At 38.7% G+C, this 18,984-nt stretch overlaps 1 protein-coding gene across 1 annotated transcript in view; it reads right to left on the bottom strand.

Moving 5' to 3' along the window:
• Positions 1–18,426, bottom strand: part of uvrag (UV radiation resistance associated gene) — a 103,352-nt gene extending 84,926 nt beyond the window's left edge. Inside the window, exons 1-6 of the mRNA XM_055043934.1 lie at positions 18,128–18,426; positions 13,557–13,674; positions 12,782–12,816; positions 12,305–12,466; positions 9,447–9,521; positions 9,245–9,330 (exon numbers count right to left, since the gene is read on the bottom strand). Coding sequence (XP_054899909.1) covers positions 9,245–9,330; positions 9,447–9,521; positions 12,305–12,466; positions 12,782–12,816; positions 13,557–13,674; positions 18,128–18,232 — 581 coding nt within the window. The 5' untranslated portion in view covers positions 18,233–18,426. The remainder of the gene's footprint in view (positions 1–9,244; positions 9,331–9,446; positions 9,522–12,304; positions 12,467–12,781; positions 12,817–13,556; positions 13,675–18,127) is intronic.
• Positions 18,427–18,984: the final 558 nt, after the last annotated feature.

Genomic DNA, 18,984 nt, shown 5'->3' with positions numbered 1-18,984 from the left:
CTACCCATATGGTGCTGCACAGAGATGGTGGCAGCTCTTTTGTTTTTACTACTGCACACTTCCATTTTCTTGCGGTTGCTGGAGATACCAATAACGCAAACCAAAAACGGTTTGCTCCGCAAAACTGTCTATATGTAAAGTTTCCAAGTAGAAGTGCTAGCACTGCAGATATGGTGTACAGATCACATGACAAACAGAAACCAATGGTATAGCAATTATGGCTGGATACATTTTATTGCAGTTCAGCAGGTGCTGTTACTGTGCGTAAAGCAGAACCTCAGGACAGAACAACAGATGTGCTGAATTAGGGGTTTTTTTTCTTAGCAAAACTTCTAAACATTTCTTACAAGAGTTAGCTTTTTTAATCTGAATCAAAGTTTGATTGCATATTCTCACCTCCCCAAACGAGCCAGACTAGAGTTTGACTAAAGCGGACTAAGAATGGCAGGTGTGAATGCTTTGTCTGCAGATGATAGTTACAGTGTCATGTGTAGGAATTCTGATCACTTGAACTTCCTCACATTTTGTCTGATCAAAACCACAAATGTTGACCCATTTTTAAGCAAATTTAGACATCAAACAATTCACTCCTTCCCTAAATGAGATCATGGAACAATCTTGACAAATAAGCCGAAATATAAGGAGAACCACAATTGTGGAGACTCCGGATCTCCACAATTGTTTGATGCAAAATATTACACCAGAACAAAATATTTGGAGAAGATGCCAAAAACTGGTAAAGGAGAGACATTACACAAAGTGAAATGAATTTTGTGCTAATATAGACTAAAGGGCGGCTCCATTTTGCATAATGTCCCATAATGCAAAATGGAACATAAAAAGCCATGTAACTGTTAGCCTAACGAAACTGACATTACAGCATTTGGCAACACCGACCAATGTAGTAATCTATTTCTACTAAATGGATTGCTATATTTTCCAGAAGAAAGGTCGAAGCTTGCAAGTCTGACAACATCCCCGCCTTGAAGCAACTTGTCAGATGTTATTGGTCATTTTGCTGAGGGAAGAACCGGTGCATTTCATAAAACACATGGCATCACAATGGAAAAATATGCAGAAAACTGAAGGAACAACTCAAGGAATCAACCAGGAAATTAAAGCTTCGAAATGGGCAATGACCCCAAGCATACCCAAACATAATTCACAAAGAGGCTGAGAATAACAAAGTCATTGTTTGAAAGGGGCATCACAAAGCCCTGATCGGAGTCTCAAATATGGCAAATATTTCTGGTTAGAGTTGAAAAGGCGTGTGAGATCGAGGTGGCCTACAAAACCTGACTCAGTTACACAAGTTCTTTCAGAAGGATTGGGGCAGAATTCCAGCAAAGTGCTGCGGGAGGCTTTTGGGAGGAAACCCAAAACATTTGACCGAAGCAGTTCTAACAGATGCCAAGGAATCGTCTGCAAACTTCAAAGTTTGAAGCTTAAAATATATATATATATATATATTTTTTTTTAATCTAATTTATTCTGTGGCATTTAGCAAACAGAAACAATATTGGTCATCTTTTTTGCCCTGAAGCAGGAAAACTAAAGTCGGATTTTAGTGTCAAAGAATAAGATAATGGGTTGTGTCATTTTTAACCATAAATTTTTAATATCTGTTGATATGAGGAGGATATTAAAGACAAAACCTTCACACTGGAAACTGGATTTCAGGCAAGGCTTGTGGTCTGGCCATCAAGAGGATAAGAGGCCTCTCTCTAGGTATGTCCTTGCTTTCAGCGCACAAGAATTTTCCCCTTGAGTGGATTTAGTTTAATAGGCTCTTTTTTTTTAAACAAGCCCACAATGCAGCTGGGTCATTTTACTAATCCTGGGGGGGCTTTGTTGTTATGAAATTCACATAGCAATCTCTGGATATTATAGCCCCACACTGGCAACCAACCTAGCAAAAATATTACTTAAATGACAACTCAACCCAGGCTGAAGTTGTCCTTCTAGAAAAACAAACAAACCAACAAACAAAGATCACTGCAGATTTTCAACCCACGTTTTCAATCTGCTTGAGGTGACGGTGATAGCAATCAGAGATAGATCCCCGGCATATCAAAGTGGATCTGCTTTGACAGCTTCGGTTGTTTGGGTGATTGTGAAAAGAGCATCAGATATGGCCCATTCCTTCAGGTTAAAGCAGTTATCTCTCCTCCGCTTTTCACGCATGTCCGTCCCCTCTTGCCCTTCCCGGGCTTGGCCTAACGCCGGCCCATTGCTACACAGCATGAAGACTGGTACAGGGACAGCCCTTTGCAGTAGGGGTGCTGTGTAGACTGTGCTGATTCATGAGCCTTCACAACTTTTCCTTCGCAGGAGGCACATTGCAGCCGTGGCACAGATTATCAGGACGCTACGGCTAAGATTTAACCTTTGATTCCTGCTACATCTCAAACAATTTTATTCAATTTTTTCCATCAAGAAACGAGTTTCTGCAACTATAAAATTCTACCTTTAAATTGTCCTAATTTTGCTTGATAATAGGCAACATTAATTGTTAAACTGGCTTTGAAGATATTGTAAAATAAGTATTTTAACAACAAACAGTACTAATAATTATCAATAATGAGAAAAACAAAAATAAAAAAGACCTCTTCAATCAAGATTGTTTAGCATATATTTGGGAGCGTTTCCAGGTTATGGTCCAGCACCTGTGGTTTGGAAAATCAGGGCCAGGAAGGAGGTTGAGCAGTTATAAGGTCAATGGAAACACAGTAACAGTTCACTTACTCTCAAATGCTCAAACCAGGAGCATTTGAGAAGCAAAGCATGTACTTTAAACGTGTGACAGGGCTTTATGCTGCATAAAACCCATAAAAATGCAGTGCCACATAACATAGCTTTTTCAATACACAAGCATGTTATTTAACATGAAGAATGCTGCTCTTATCCTAATTTTTCCTAATGCCTGCCCTGCATGCCTCTCAAAGCATCCTCCAAACAAACACTTCACACACTGTTGACGCCCATGAAGTAATTTTAGACCACCACAGCCCAAACAGTCGCAGGTGAACAGGGCCACCAATTAACCAATTCAAAACAACAAAGCAGGGGTAATGCCCACCTTAACATCTCCACCAGGAACAAAACACCTAATCAAATCCAACAACACTTCTAAATTCCATCTTTAATCTCATCACAGAAGAATGTCAACACATTTAACCACTTGTTATTCACATCGCCCCCTCATTGTTTCCATCTACACGGAATAGAAGATAAGATGGCTGGAGAGAGGCCTATAGGTGTTCCTCCAGGCTGATGGCTGGGGCTCTGCTAACTTGCTAAAAGCCATGTTTACAGAACAACAAGGAAGCAAGCTTCAGAAGAAGAGATTCAGAAGAAACCAAGTCAAGTCTCAAAAGGGTCGGAAAGGATTCATGCAGTGAGGCAATTCAAGATAATTATAGAAATGCCTTGATGAGTGTATGGAAATCTTTACAACAATTTACAACATACCAAATAGTTGACCAAAGTTACTATTAGTTTATTTTTACTAAAGTTTATTAAACCAGAAAGACTGAGCTGTAATTCCTCTTCTCCCAGTGAGTAGGAATGGGCGACATGCACTTGACAGTTTGATCACAATATCTTGCGGTACTATTGTGATAACAATAAAAGTCGCGGTAAGAGCTGTTTGTCATTTCTTTTTAAGGTAACTGTACGGCTGTGACTGCCTCACACAGCTATCGTAGCCCCCCAAACACTAATACTGACCATCAAAATAATTCATGTTGATAATACGCTTCTTTAGGACGCCAGCCACAAAAATAAGTGTGATTTGAAACACAAAACTGAACACAGTAATTGCATTTAATCATATTTTCATATGTTTCGAAATTTACTATGTTTGTTCTTCCAGGGAAACACCCATCATCTGTATAAAATTGATTGTTGCAGCCAAACCAAACGGAAAAAAGAAGGAAAAAAAAAACACTTTTCATCTGTAAAGCTGCAGATTTGCAATCAGCTACCATCCCGGCTAGGTACTTGAAAACAAACTGAATACACTACAAGGTCACTAGAGCCTTACGTGACAGGCTTGGTAAGGGAAGGCCTTCATTTACACAATAATAGCTTAGACAGATCTACAAATTTGTAGCACATGATTTGTTTTTTGCAAAGCAGTAATTATGTCACTAGCTGCATGTAAAAAGAACAAATGTTGAAGAAAAAATTAAACCGTCAAAGATATTTTGCATTCAGGTGGTTTTAAGAGTAAAATACAGACTAAATGTGCAATCTCGGATGTTTACTTCGGAAGTCTTCTCCAGCAGCATGAAAAGAAAACAGGAGTCTCCAAATTGCTGCAACAGTTTTAAGCTCATCCAGTCAGCTCGGTGCCTGCTGACACCCTAAGGTCATCCGCAGACTCAGATCCAGCTGCCCTATTAAAGGAGAATCTTAACAGCATCCCACAGCTCCGATCATCCATCGAAGCAGGCGAGCGGTCCTGTGTGAAGGAAAACATTATCCCTTCAACAGTCTCGGGAGGCACAGGACCTCCCATTGCGCTTCGTCATTACTGCACACTGCTTCTGTGGACACATACTGTACATAAATGCATACTTCAGACGGTGAATAGTGAGTAGGCCAGCATAGACTGCATATGGATTTAATCACAGGAGAAGAAAAGAAAGTCTCCCCCCTGTACAGGTCCAGGAGTTTGAGGCACAGCACTGAACCGTATAAGTTGTACCTCAAGAATGATGTTTCCCATGTGTCCCTGGAGCCAGTGTTTTAATACAGAGCATGCACATGGGTTTTGTTGTCATTCAAAAGACTACTCAGTGTCTCTGAGTGAGTACATAACACTTAACCATCAAAGAGCTGTGAGTATCACTCAAGGATTTCCACTCAAAAGGCACTTCAGTCTGCCATTAATGCAGGCATGCCGCAGCAGACGACTCTGAGATGTTTTAAGCTGAAACAGTTCCCAACTGTCAAGCCGCCTTGTTAATATTCAACCAGTCAAATATGCAGCTGGATGATGTGGGCCAATAATATCTTTCACCAGTCCTCCCTCTCTTACTGTTAAACATCAAGCAATGCTAAAGGGAGGGGGAGGAAAAAGTGCTTTGTTGAGCAGCTGGATCATCTTCGTCACCGTCTGCTTTGGGGTTTTTTCACTCTACCCACACAGGGGTCCGTCTCTGTGTAGGATGCAGTCTGCCCTTCACCTCAGCCTGTGTGAGGGAGACAAAAAGCCGGCTGATTGATGATACGGACGCTCTTCTCTTCATCTCGCCATCTGAGCTCGCGAGCCCACATCGCCGCGTTTATTCACACGAGCGAAGGATGTCAACAAGTGGGTCCACGCTGAAAAGCGGGCCGCGTCTGCTGACAAATGACTGACATATTTCTTTTTTTGCTGAAGTGGGCTTATGATGTTTTCTGTTAACAGTCAGGTCTGAGAAAGATGTATTTGCTCTTGGACACAGAGCCAAATCCAACAATGAAGTTGTCTCAAAGCGAAAAAACGACACTATTCTCAAAGGGTTCGAGAAAGATACAGGCAGTGTTGATGAGGGAAAAAAGATATACGTATTGTCAGATGTTCACATAATTCTTCGTCCCACTACAAGGAATAGTTGAATCCCACCCACATCACACATCAAGTGGAAAGTAATGTGGAGCATAATTCACATTTTATCACTTCACAACCACAAAACTTCAATTTACTTAATGTGACAGAACAATTGTGGTAGAGAAAAACGAGTCGTAGTTTAATTTCTTTTCCTCATAAAATCCGAAAAATTCGGTGTGCATTTTAACGATTGCACTGTTTGTAGTTTTCTGGCCGATCATCAATAAGAGCCTAATCTTCAGATTATGATTTTGTCCAATACTGCTTCATTTGTCTCAATACAGTGACGCAGTTGCAAAGTTGGCAAATGTGGGAACTATTGTTGACCGTATTTCAGACATTTGTGGAGGCAAATAACATCGGTTTCCCATGTGAGTATCGGCCAATCACCAATCACTAAGAAAACAGAGGCCAATTTATTAGCCGGATGACTTGCTGTTGCACCCCAAATTAAAACCAACATATATTAATCCTAGAGTGGACCAGTCAAAACCCAGACGTAAATTGTTTAAATGTTTTGCATTATAGCACCTTAAAATTGAGCCTCTGTCTCTTTAAAAAAAAAATTTTTTTTTAACTCCTGCACTTTCCAACCATCCCCCTTCAGGAAGTCATCACAACATTACTCATCTATTCACACTATAACAATGCTTTTTGAGAAGTAGCTTGCATAGTGAGCTCAGCTGTTCCACCAGTTGTTTGCTAATTTCTGCTGGCTAGTCTGGAGGAGCTGAATAGGGGAGTTGCTTGAAAGCTTGGAAATTCCAGGGCCCTTGAATGTGCCGCCACTAAGCATGTTGCACAGCTGAAAGGTTGCCAAAGGAGATTCAAGGATTTCTCAAACATGTATGAAAAAATCCAGGTACGTTTTTGATGAACAAATAGCATAATAACATGATGTGAAGCTCCAAAAAGTAAATTTTACATAAGACTGCCCCTTTAAAGTTTGTAGCTGCAGCGAGAAAATGTGTGAAAAAAAATGTCCAAGGGTCCGAATACTTTGACAAAACTCTGCATCTATCCACTAGCAGTACATCAGCGTACGGAAGGTTAATGCAGTTTGAAAAATGAGGGACAGAAACTAAAAACCTACACTTTTGCATCTCAGACGACGGGGGTCAGAGGTGAGTCCCTGTTGGAGTGTACAACATCTAATTAATCATTCTACTGTACATAATCAAAGCCCATGTGTGTGAGAGTATATGAAGCCAAGAGAAACCTATGGCGGGGGGTTTAGTGGAGGGGAGTATGAGGAGCAGCAGGCAGAGCGGTGTGATGGAAGAAGGGAGTTCTGTGTGAGTGTGTTAAACTCTGTAGAGTCCCACAGGGCATGGATACAAGGAAGAGGATGTGGATGAAGGCTGTAATAATAGAAAACGTAAGAGCACAGGTCAGAGAAGTTATGACTCAAACTGGGATTTTTTTTTCCTTCTGCGAGCTCTTCAGGAGGCAACGGTCTTGGCTGATATAAACATAAACCGTGACCACTTCAGTAATAAAGGAGCGCTGCGAAGGTTCACCAGACTTTGGCATAATTCCCCTTTTCCTCGATACTATAAAGTTCTGTGATGCATATCCAGCCCCCCTTCCTCCAGCCCCCAAAGAGGGAAAATGTTAGTGGAAATGTCACAGCTCTCCTAATGACAGGATCCTGATCCTATTTTACGAATGTCTAAATAAAACCATCCAGATATGCATTTCCATGGGCAAACTGGATGTGATTATGCTGTTATAAGATTGGACTCGGGCTAACAGAGGGTTTCCCTTGAGGGGGGAAAAGCCCTTTGGAATTAAGAAGGTAGCATTTACATGTTACCGCATTTAAATATAGCTGTGGAGCAAGAAACCTGTGTTTGTCAACAAATCCTAGGATTTCCTTTTGGCTCGTGTCCTTAACGACAGAACCAGGGTTCCCCCTTCTCGTAAGCAGCAACGTTTCTCTGTGGCTTTAAGGTAACATTTTCTAAATACCTCCACCCTGTTTTTGGCGCCAGAATACAGAGAAGGTGGTTAAAATCTGACATTTTTTTCCCCGTTTTGCCCAGTAGACATGATGTAAATTGCAGTCTCTGTCATCTCATATGAGGTTAAAGATGAGACGGTTTCATTTATCAGGGCTTACTATTGTTAGCTGTCCATATGGCGCCATCTGGTGGGTGAAAATATTCTAACATACAAAAAGTAGAGCTACGGGATGAAAGTTAGCGGCTTTATCCAAAAGAAGGGGATGCCTTTAACAGGTTCTTTGTTTAAAGTCGCGCCATATGGAAAATTGGATAATTTCTTCCATTTAAAGAGATTAAATGGGTGGCTCTTTGAACCTTTCTAAATGTCTTAAAAATTTGGCAAAAAAGAACAAAACTTGCAGAAGCAACAATGCTTTTAAAATAATTTAGATATATCAAATTTAAATGTTTTTCTTTTTCTTTTTTAGACGCATATTTTTTTTTTAGAGGTTTGTTTTAGATTTTTGCATTGAATACATTTCCAAAACAGAATGACACAAGTGTAAGTAGTATTTATTTCTTTTTTTCCCTCATCAGTGCATTGGCAACTGCTTGTTTTCTTTAGATCATTTTCCAGAAAAATACACTTCCTATAGAAGAATCTTCTTTTTATTAATGTTTTAGGATTTCTTCGTTTCAAAATCTAACAAAAATAAAAAATAAAGATTCTTTAAATATGACCACAAATTTCCTGTAATAGATTATTATATAGAATAGATTTATTTAGCTGGACTGAGGGCAGCAATGGCTCTTTGGTTTGTAAAGGTCTCAGATCCCTGATCAGTCAAGAAGCTGTATTCACAACTATTAATAAAAATCTGCTCAGACTTACCATTTTCACCAGTCATTGCAACTATTCATCAAATCTGAAAAAATTATCTTGAGGTTTTCTGTATTTCCTTCTTTTCCGACCAACCGCTGTAACTCAGCTGAATTTTGCTTAGTCTCTGTAGCACCCCTTCCAATTTAACTTCCTGTTTCGCAACATTTTTGGAAAGATGAATGTGCAAGATGAAAGCATGTGTGATGCTAAATGCTAACATTTGCCTCTTTTTTGGCGAAACCCTTTTTTTTAATAAACTATGTCAATATGACTGAGCAATGTAAGATTCTTCTTTTGCACATTCGACAACTCCTCAGGACATCACTTTATTTGAGTAAAGGCCGCCATTTCAAGAAAGCACTAGAAAATTTTATTTGCACTTTCAATTTTGAACTGTGTCTTTTTTGGGAAGATTATGTGCAGCTTTTTTTTCTTTTTTCTTTTTTTTTTTAAAACCAAAATATTTTTAGTGAGATTTTCCACTTTGAAAATGAAATTATGTACCAGTCAGAGCTGCTTTTGTAATCACTACATGACAGCAATAGAAAACTGAGAGCCCATTTTGGGGCTGCAACTAATCCAAATTGGAGAAATTAAAAACAAAATCATAAAAAAAAATTTAAAAAAAAGAGGAACGAACCAAAAAATAAAAACAGAAAAACACTCCTCAAAACAACTGGGATAACTCAGCACCATCTAGCATGTCTATTCAGCAGGTTGCAGCAAAAGTCCAACAAGTGATCTTGTCATCGCAAAATTACACCGCAACATCCTGTGCTGTCTTTAATAGAACTCTGCAACGTGGGGGACTCTTACCTGAGCAAAGAGAAAACGCTGTAGGAGTTCCTGACTGAACTCTGGTCGACCTGAAGCAGACTGTAGTTCTTCCGCTCCGACGGATCCTGGAACAAGTCACATGTTTAATGCCGTCGCCCAAATATAACTAATGACATTGGGATCAACCATTTCAGAATTGTGCAAAATCTTCAAGAAATAAAAAGAGAGACAAAGGTTCTACCTTGTGATCAAAGTCAGCTGCATAGTAGCCATCATTCAGCCCAAATATGATCTCATTTGGGTATCTGGATCGAATCTGTGGGCAAAGCCAGGGGGTAGAGGATGAATATGGGGACCGAGTCGGAGAGAACAAAGTACAACAGACATCTGGATGTGCATGAAACTGAGTTATCTGTTTATGAGCTTGGAATACGGTCCCACTGAGAAGGAATGGCAAAACCATAGGGTTTGTTCTGAAGTACTTGAAGACTGAATTCCCCCCATTCAATGTGCAAAACTCAAGACAGACACCAAAGTGATTTTCTCCATTGGAATTTTAGAAATATACCGCCGATTTACAAAATCCATCACATTAAACTTTTATACTTGGTGCTTAATGTAGAAGATCAAACAATGCTGCAAGCACCAAAACATCACGATTGATGACTTCAGCTCTGATTTGAAATGTCTGAAAGAGGGGGGGAAAAAAAGACGTTTTTTTCTGTATTGTAAATGTAATTTACAGGAATAACATTTTTACTATCCAAAACATTTATCATACTAATTTCCCTCAAGTTTAAAATAAAAGCGAGCTGCACTCACATTATCTTGTTCGAATGTAGGAAAGATTAGATTTACCGCAGTATAAAATGAAAAAGGAATGCAGAAACGTGGGATTTACTACAGCACGGGTTTACAGTGCTGGAAAATCTGAAAGGAATGTGGGATTTACTGTAAGGACTTACAACCCTGTCTCCAACAAAAACATAACAACAACAATAATAGAATGTCAAGGCCTTACATACAGTGTAAATTAAAACCTAATGCAACGATCTGCACGCAATTTAAACTCGATATCTGAGGAACAGTCGAGATCGTGACCGTCCAATATATTCTGAGAGAAGGTACAAATCCGCAGACGGCTCTGCATTAAAAACAGACACTGTCCCGCCCGCGGGGGGGCTTAGGAACACTTTTCAAAATTACTGACAGTGAAAACAGTTCGTCTTCGGATCTACACATGTTAACGGTTAAACTTTGGTGGACAAGGTTACAATTTTTCAATGTAAAGGAAAAATAAGATTTTAAGAAGATCCAGAAGCAGCGTAGCTCCGCCTTGCTTTGGAGTAATGAAAAATTTAAAAAAAAAACAGATACAGACTTGGAAATCCTTGACGTTCCGTCCTTTGGGGCGCAGAGAAAAGCTTTAAAAGCAACATCGTTTGAACCCAGAATGCCCGGTAAGCTGTACATCTGTGCAAAGATGAATGACTTGTACAGATTTATGTATTTAGCCAGTAAATATTTCAAATCTATACATCTGCGGTAAAGAAAAGGTGGCTCACCATTACGTACGCTGTTAAACTATACATATATTTCTCATTATCTTACAGGATCTAAGGTCAAATTCACATATAAAGTAATAAATTTCATTATTTTGCACCAGGTGTTGGAATTTCATAGGTCAGTCCAACAGAAAATCATGCATAACAGAAGAGAAAGAAAAAGAATTGCATGTGGAATCTAAATTTGTTACAAAAATGAAACCTTGAAAGTATGAAGTGTTTTTATATTCAGCCTTTTACTCTGATGCCCCTAAATAAAGGAGGTTTAGGTAATAAAAAAAAAAAATAAGAGCCACATTTTGAACAGCTCTTTGAAAACTTTTCAATTCATCATCTAGAAATGAAATAGTATGATGCAAATAAGACAAGGTGGCCCAAATAGACTGGCACTAATCAATAGAAGATGCCAAGAGGCCCAAAGAAGCAGCGCTGGACAGTTTAGGTGGCAAAAACAAACAAAATATCAACTATTAGAAACATCCTCTACTTATCTAGCCTTTATGGAGGAGGAGCTGCTCCATTGGCCATATGATTTCACAAAATGTAATCGCACAAATAAATTCAGTAAATGAAAACACATCGATTTAAAAATGAAAAAAACTAACGTTTTTCGATCATATGGTTTTGCGCCAGGAAGATGTGGTTTTTCACTTAAAAACAGGGAGAAAAAAGTCTTATTATAAGAGAGAAAAAAACTGCTAATTGAGCTGATACTTTTTTAGATACAGTCAAGGATTATTGACTTTCACTAAATGCATATATGTTGCTGAAAAGTTACATTTAAGTTACTTATGTCTTATTTCAAGTGGACTAACCTATTTGCAGTAGAAATGAGACAAAAATACTTGGTAAGATTTTGTGTTTTTGCAGTGGATACTAGGAAACCAGTAGATATAGTGGCAAAGAATAAAAGCTCTTAAATGTTTTTCCTCAGATGGAATAAAAAACAAATATATACCAAAGTTTTCTGACTTTGTGGTGATCATATACAATGTTGGCAAAATATGTCTAAGTTTGTGGTTTGTCATTATTTTAATTATCTTTGTGTTCTTTAGCTTTCTGAATTTACCCACTTATTTATGTTATAGCATGTTTTTTCTCACTTCGACCCAAATGTCTGTCTGACCCTGGAGTAATTAAAGAAAAATGATAGCAATAAACATAATCAGAAAAAACGTATCCTAATTCACGTTAAAAAATATTATTTTTGTTGCAACACCACTTGGTTATGTTCTGTATTTTGTCTTTGTTTTTTCCTAAATGCTTTGATTTAACACAAAATATATTCTTAGTTTTTTTTTTATCCCTTTTTTGTTGTTCATTCTCTCTTCTAATTAGTCATTTGCAGATCAATGCCTGTTTGTTAGTCTGTAATGTTTGTCTTGTATGCACTAATGGTGAATTAATAAAAAAAAAACATTCATCTTCATAATTTAAAATGAATGTGTGAAAATGGCTGCTTGTTGTTCTACCTGTGATCCAAAGAGTACATATCTCCTTAATGAACACATGTTGTTGTAAAAAGGTTGCAGACCTGCTGTCCTGTGTATCTCAGGCCATCCAAGTTGACCTTCCATTCAATGAGGAGCTGGTACTGTTCCTTCTGCCCACCCCAAATCCGAACCACAAAGCAAGACACTGAGGTATCCAGAAGGTCCGGGAGCATTCCAAAGTCCAAGCTCCGCCAGGTCGGGTTCTGGAACACACGAAAACACAGCTGAAACCTGGCCGTCACAACAAGAAACAGAACAAACTGGCTTATTGACCTTAATAGCTAAAAGTGAGACATGTAGGCCAGCACATTTTTGAGAAAAGCTGCTGGAACGTTGCTCTTTGTAAATCTTCACAAACATTTTAGACACAGCAAGTAAGCGACGGTAATTAGGAGGCAGTTCTGCTGGTGAGAATGTGTCCTTTCTTTGCTGTGCCAAAACAAAATGAAGTGAATGTCCATGACAACAACTTCTTTAACCGGGAACAGTAGACATAAAACAAGTTTAAGTGTACTCACCAGTGAGTCTCGAATGACTTCACTCTTGTAAAAATCTGGGAAAAGAAATACCCAATGAATAAATGGAAATTAAATAGAGGTCGCATGTGTGTTTTCTTCTAACAGGAGAAGAATCCTAATGCTAAACCCGAAAAACATTTGTTGTCATTCAGCTCATGGATTGGATGGTTTGAAAACCCCAGCCAATAGCACTTCAAGTAGCAGTGTGTCCACTTATTTCAGCTTCCCAGTCGTATTTTTTCCCCAAATATTTTAGATATGCTCTACGAAGAAAACAAAAAATAATCATCCTAATCCCCAAACAACCTCAAGTTACGTTGCTCAGAAAAGTGTGCAAATACAGAACCGCAAATATGCAAGGGGATCGTAGTTATGTCAATTTTTTCCCCATCAGGAAAAAAAAACAAAACTTTTTTTTTGTTTCACCTGATGCATAAATACATCAGGTGGAAATTTTGTAATACAGCATTTGAATGGCTTGTTTTTGTTGAAAATGACAAAAAATACACACTCACAGCTCTACAGACTTCCCCACAACACAACAGGACTCAGAGTCTGACTTAAGAACCCAGATAAGGTTTACAATTCTGACATGCAGAAAAGTAGGTATACATTAAAAATAAAAAATAAATTAAAAAAACTTTTTGGCTCCCATTTTTCTATTATGTTAACTTTTTAATTTTTTGTCTTTTTGTTTTAGTCAAAGGTTCAGATTCAACGATGTAGTATGTTTCCAAAAGTTTTGATTTTCACACTAGAGAAGATTTCCACCGACCTCTAGAAATGCGGTCTCCTACGCAGAGGTGGAGGGTGAAGTAAGTGTCCAGCAGTGGAGAACCATTCCTGTTGACTATGTTCCTGGCGGCAATGCTCCGAAGATGACGCAACCGTCTCTGTTTGACCAGGGGAAAAAAGAGAGAAGGAGATGTTGGCTTTCTGCAGCAGAAAGCCAACATCAGAGCTGCAGTTTGCAGTCTGCATGCGAGAAGTTGTTTTTCCAAAGATCGTCTTTTACGTGGACATCCGCCTGTGTTCCCATCAAGCGACAAGACAGCACAAATAAATTCGCCTTTATGTGGAAGGTTTAACAGAAAGCAGCAAAGTCCTTTGTTTCAGCCTTTTGACTTTTCGACGTCTGTCTTTCATGGAACAAGACAGGTTTTGAAATATTGGCCGCCTGTTAGGAAACCTCTGAGTTAAAGGGCTCCATTTCCCAGAGAAAGTGCAGCGTCTGCCGTTTTAGAAACGCTAGCCCTGCTAAACGCTTGTACAAGATGCTAAACACCGTGTCGGATGTCAGCTTTATAATATTTGTCTTTGTTCTGAAGCAGTAGTAAAACCCTGTCATATTGCAATATAACGTCGTCCTGCGTCCAATTTAAATAATTTGCAGAAGTTCACATCAGGGAGGCGAGAAGAAAACTTTCTAAATGAAATCTTATATCTTCATAAATGAAATTTTAAAAACTTGGACACAGGAGTTGGCAGCAAAACTTCCGCCCATGCATATCTTTTTGCTATATGTAAATATTAATTTTTATGTGTCTCTACGTGGATGAATGCTTATGTGAGTCAGTGGGGAAGGATGAGGACAAGGAATTACATTTGGCCTTGACCGGTTGGTCCAGCACGCTTCCTGTAGCCAAGCAGAGGCAGAATCTAAGTCATGAGATTCCCTATAAGATTACTAAACCTAAGAAACAAAATAACTGATTGTTCCACTGGGGACTTTGAAATCCCCTCCTTCCAAAATGCCACTGCACATTTCCAAATGAGCTGCAGAGAACCACAGGCGGAGAAAACAAAAAAAAAGGGATGTGATGGAGCTACGGCAGGGAACTCGGTTCTTCAAAGTAGAGCTATGTGAAACACATGGAAGGCAGCTGAGAGCGAAATGAAGTTGTCTCAAAGTGTGACTCTGGCATGCATTTAGTGTAACAATCACATTATATGAGAACGAGCTTCGCTCTGAGTGTCTGAAATGCATGACTAAAAGGCTCACCATGGCATCTGAAACAGATTCAAGACGGTTCTAAAAATAAACTTGGTATAAAAGAAACCGGAGGACACAATGCATGCAGAGTGCAAACACCTGTAAAAAAAACTTTACACAAATTCCCCACATGTATGAGGGGCTGTTTGTAAAGTTAGACAGTAAAAAGTGAACAGTAATAATTTGCTTTGTTTCATTTGTCATAGTGGGGGAAAAAATGTCATTGTTTACTTTCACCATGTTTTTCCTACATTCACAAATGCCAGGCTTCCAAACGAAATATTGAATTTTCAAACTAAATATTTAATTCCCAGACAAAATACTTATTTTTCAAACTAAATATCTAAACTACTTTCTAAATATTAAACGACTATATCTACATATGAGCTAAATATTAGCTAATATTTAGCTTGGAAAATAAATATTTAGCTTGCAAATTACATTTATTTTTAGTTTAATTCCAAACCAAACATTTAATTTCAAATTTTTAGATAGAAAAATAAATATTTCATTTGGAGTCAAGGATTTAGCATAGTATCACTATGCCAGTTGTTACGCACGGTGGTGGTCGCATCATGCTCTGGTCCTGTTTCCCTGCAATAACAACGGGAGGATGTGAATGTCTTAGGTAGGGCATTGATCTCAAACTAGAGCTGCAAGATATGGATAAAACTAAAATATATCACAATATTTCCTTTCTGAATTTAAGTTTTGATAATCACTCCAAAAGGATTTCAAATTAAAACTATTATTTCAAAATTGACTTAAACACTGCAATAAGTAATACAGCATTAACGATAGCTCAAGAATTGTTGGATTTTAGGGATGAATAATGAAACTTTCTTCACCAGCAAAATATTAAAGTGCTGATCCAGTTTACAGTGCTCTTTAAGAGCGCCACTATGTTGGAGTACAACCAGAAAATAACTAAAGTTCCTGCGATCTCTTCTCCATTTTAGAAAAATGCTGAATAACGCTGGGCTCTTATTTGGTCTTACTTAATGCTTTATGTCATTGCGTTCGATGGTGTGGAGATTTTCTGGTTTTCTGATCATCACTGAAGGCGTTTCATTTCCCAGCACTACACCAGTCAAAATAAATTGTGACAGTCACCACATACAATGTATTTCGAATGTCCTTCCAAGAGGCTACCAGAAATATTGTTGCTAAAAAGTCAAATCTTTTCCAGAGAAATGATTTGCCTCTCTTCTGGGAAGCAAAAACTTCCCAGAAGAGCACAGAAACGCCCATCTTAATATCTTGCAACTTACCTGCTGGCAACTAAAGTTAACAAAAGACAATGCTGACGCAATATTTTTAAAAGAAAAAAAAATAAGCAGGAGGCACATGTGACCACAGAAATAATCTTTCCTCCATTAACAGGACTAAGTGTGAACATGATTATTCTCCAGTCTGGCACTGTTAGGCTGAAACCGTTATTCTTTGTTCTTGATTTATCACTGTTTGCACATTTCTGACTTGTGGCTCTTCCCTTGGTTAACGTTGGTGAACCTCTTTATGTTTCGAGCCTAGAGTAAATGTAGTTTGCTGATTGAGCAGGACGGTGCAAACAAATCGACCGTCCTGTGCGTCAAATCAATTTAGACGAACTGTTAGAAAGAGCATAATGCTTTTTATTACAAACGTGTTCATGAGGTCAACAGCTGACATGGACTGTGTTTGCATATTCACATGACAACACATACAGGCAGCATATGGAGCAATTTTATCACAGATGTGGGTCATTGTAGTATTCTGAGTCCGTCACGTTACACAGCTTTAAAAAAATGACCTAGTAAATATTTTATGCATGTTTGGAGAATTATCCCCTCTGACTCTGGACGCTGTGCAGCTCAAAAGAATGTCACTTCAAGTTTTTTTACTTTCTGACAGTCGCCATGATGCATTAGACGCTATTTTTACAAGTGGGGGCAGCTGATTAGCATTTCCAGAACTCAAATAAACACGAGAACTACGAACTCAAAGTCCAGAGGAGTTGCAAAAGGAGGTTGCATGGATGCAGAGAAGCACCAAAGAGCAGAGAGAGAGGGAAGAAATAATTTTAAACCATCTCTTCAATCAAAACTAATGGGCAAGGGTTGTATGTAGGCTTGTCATGATAAACAATAAATGAATTAACTGTATTCAAATCCTTTCTATTTGCATGATTTTTTATTTTTTCTCTTCCTATCAAAAACTGGATGACAAAATGTTTCAACTAGCACTTTTTTGAAGGACAATTTTGAACAAAGAGACTTCAAATTTAATTTTATTAATTTCATCTTTGGATTCTTTAAATGTGTCCCAGTTCCAGTGTTAAATGCTAACTGTTAGAGTTTATTTTTCATTGATCTTAAGTTCTTCTGACTCCATTTAATGTTCCTTGAGAGAGGATTCCCATTGAAGCGTCTTAAAGCTCAGCTGATTTCTAAAAAATAAAATGCATCAAAACATAGTGTATTGGTGAAAGTGTTTGTAGACCACTGCACATGTGTATCAAAAGAATCCAACTCACATCTAAGTAACGGATGTTGACATGCAAAAAGATATATGTTGAATGATATTTAAGAGGCATGATTATAGGAAAATTGAGTGAAAGAAACTCCTTCAGGATTTAGATTGCAGTCAGATAGAGGGAAGTGGTTTAACAAAGTAAAACAGATAAACAAATAGAGCCAGTTTGCGCTTGAATCTTACTGTTTGTTTCGAGCCAAAATGAAGTCATCTGCAGTGAGTACAGAGCACGCTTCAAATGATGGCTTACATTAACACAATGACGCACTGTTGTTTTTAGAGGCTCTGGCACAATGAATGAATGAATGAATGGGAAGAGTATGATTTTTTTCTTTTTTTATGTATTTCCCGATTTAAATCAGCAGCAAAGTTCAAATAAAACCTGAAGAAAGTTGAGAAAATGGTAATAAAATTGCAGTGCAAACATTACAATGACATGCACTGCTACTTTCCCCCCTCAGCTGCAATGTTGTCACATGCAGATGGGCTTAACGTCAAGTCCTGTCACATTTTCAGAAGCACAGAATCTTGGAGCATTTTATTAGTACTTTACGGTAAAGACGCCCCTAAATTGAGCAGCAAGAGGCCCGTTTCAATACTTCAAATGCAGGTGGAGAGGATTAAAAGACACCGGTGTCCCAGAAGAGGTCAGTTTATTTCCTGTAAGCTAGCTGGAGGAGGCTAGCTGCGGCTAGCTCACAGTCAGTCTGACAGGCCTGGCTTCCTCTGTTGTAAAACTACAGCAGAACACAAACACATGACTCCGTCCGAGTTCTGCTCGGTCCACCCACCTCCCATCGGTGCCGAAGAGTATATTCAGAGGGGGAGTTTGCGTTTACCTGCTGGGACGTGAGCTCCACATGTAGGGCTCGAGAGGATGAAGCTCCAGAGTTGGTGACTGAGGCGGCGGGGATAGCAAGAGCCCGACCGGTGATGGAGTTCATCCTCCTGTCGGCATCGAGCGAGTCTTCTTCTCATTCAACAAAACGCTCCATCCCTAGCATTTCGAAACAAAACTTCACCAAGTCGCGGGCAACCACGACGGACACGCAGTTACGAGTGTTCATGCGCGGAAAGCTTTCCGACAGCTGTCAGTCCAGCAGCGGGACATAAACAAAGTACGGGCTACTCTGCTACATTTGCTTCGGAAGTCCGTCTTTGAATTGGAAGTACGTCACTGCCGTCCGTGATTGGCTGAAAGTGGCATCCGTCAAGCAAGGGCGGGGCTTATTCCTGACAAGGTGCATTCCTATTGGCTGAAGGAGCTGTTTGTCAACAGGAAGGGCCTTAGCGTCAGTGGAAATCTGTCAAATCTGCGAAATATGAGGAAGTTGAATGAGCAGCGTGACATGCAGGTGACAGAAAAACGCTGGGATTCATAGTTTTTCTATCAGAAAGTCACTGAATTCAGACACAATTTTACAAGAGCATGTGAAATGTAAAAGACTACCAGAAACGTAAGTTTTTGCATATTTTCAGCATTCTTTAGATACATACAACTATGTACCAAAAAAATCTATTTTATCTGAAAGATATTAAGAAAAAAATATAATAAAAAGTTGCAGTTTCACAGTAAAAAGGCTGAATAGACCATTTTATATTTGATAACATTTTGTATATGACTATGCAGTTTCATACAATCTTATTTTTTCTGTTAAATGTTACACTGAAAAAAAGTGTAGTTTGTATCAACATA

Source organism: Poeciliopsis prolifica, unplaced genomic scaffold (assembly GCF_027474105.1).
Source record: "Poeciliopsis prolifica strain line A6 unplaced genomic scaffold, Auburn_PproV2 SCAFFOLD019, whole genome shotgun sequence".
NCBI classification, from domain to species: domain Eukaryota; kingdom Metazoa; phylum Chordata; class Actinopteri; order Cyprinodontiformes; family Poeciliidae; genus Poeciliopsis; species Poeciliopsis prolifica.
Note: the sequence above shows the minus strand (reverse complement) of the source record. Positions and strands in the feature narration are given on the sequence as shown.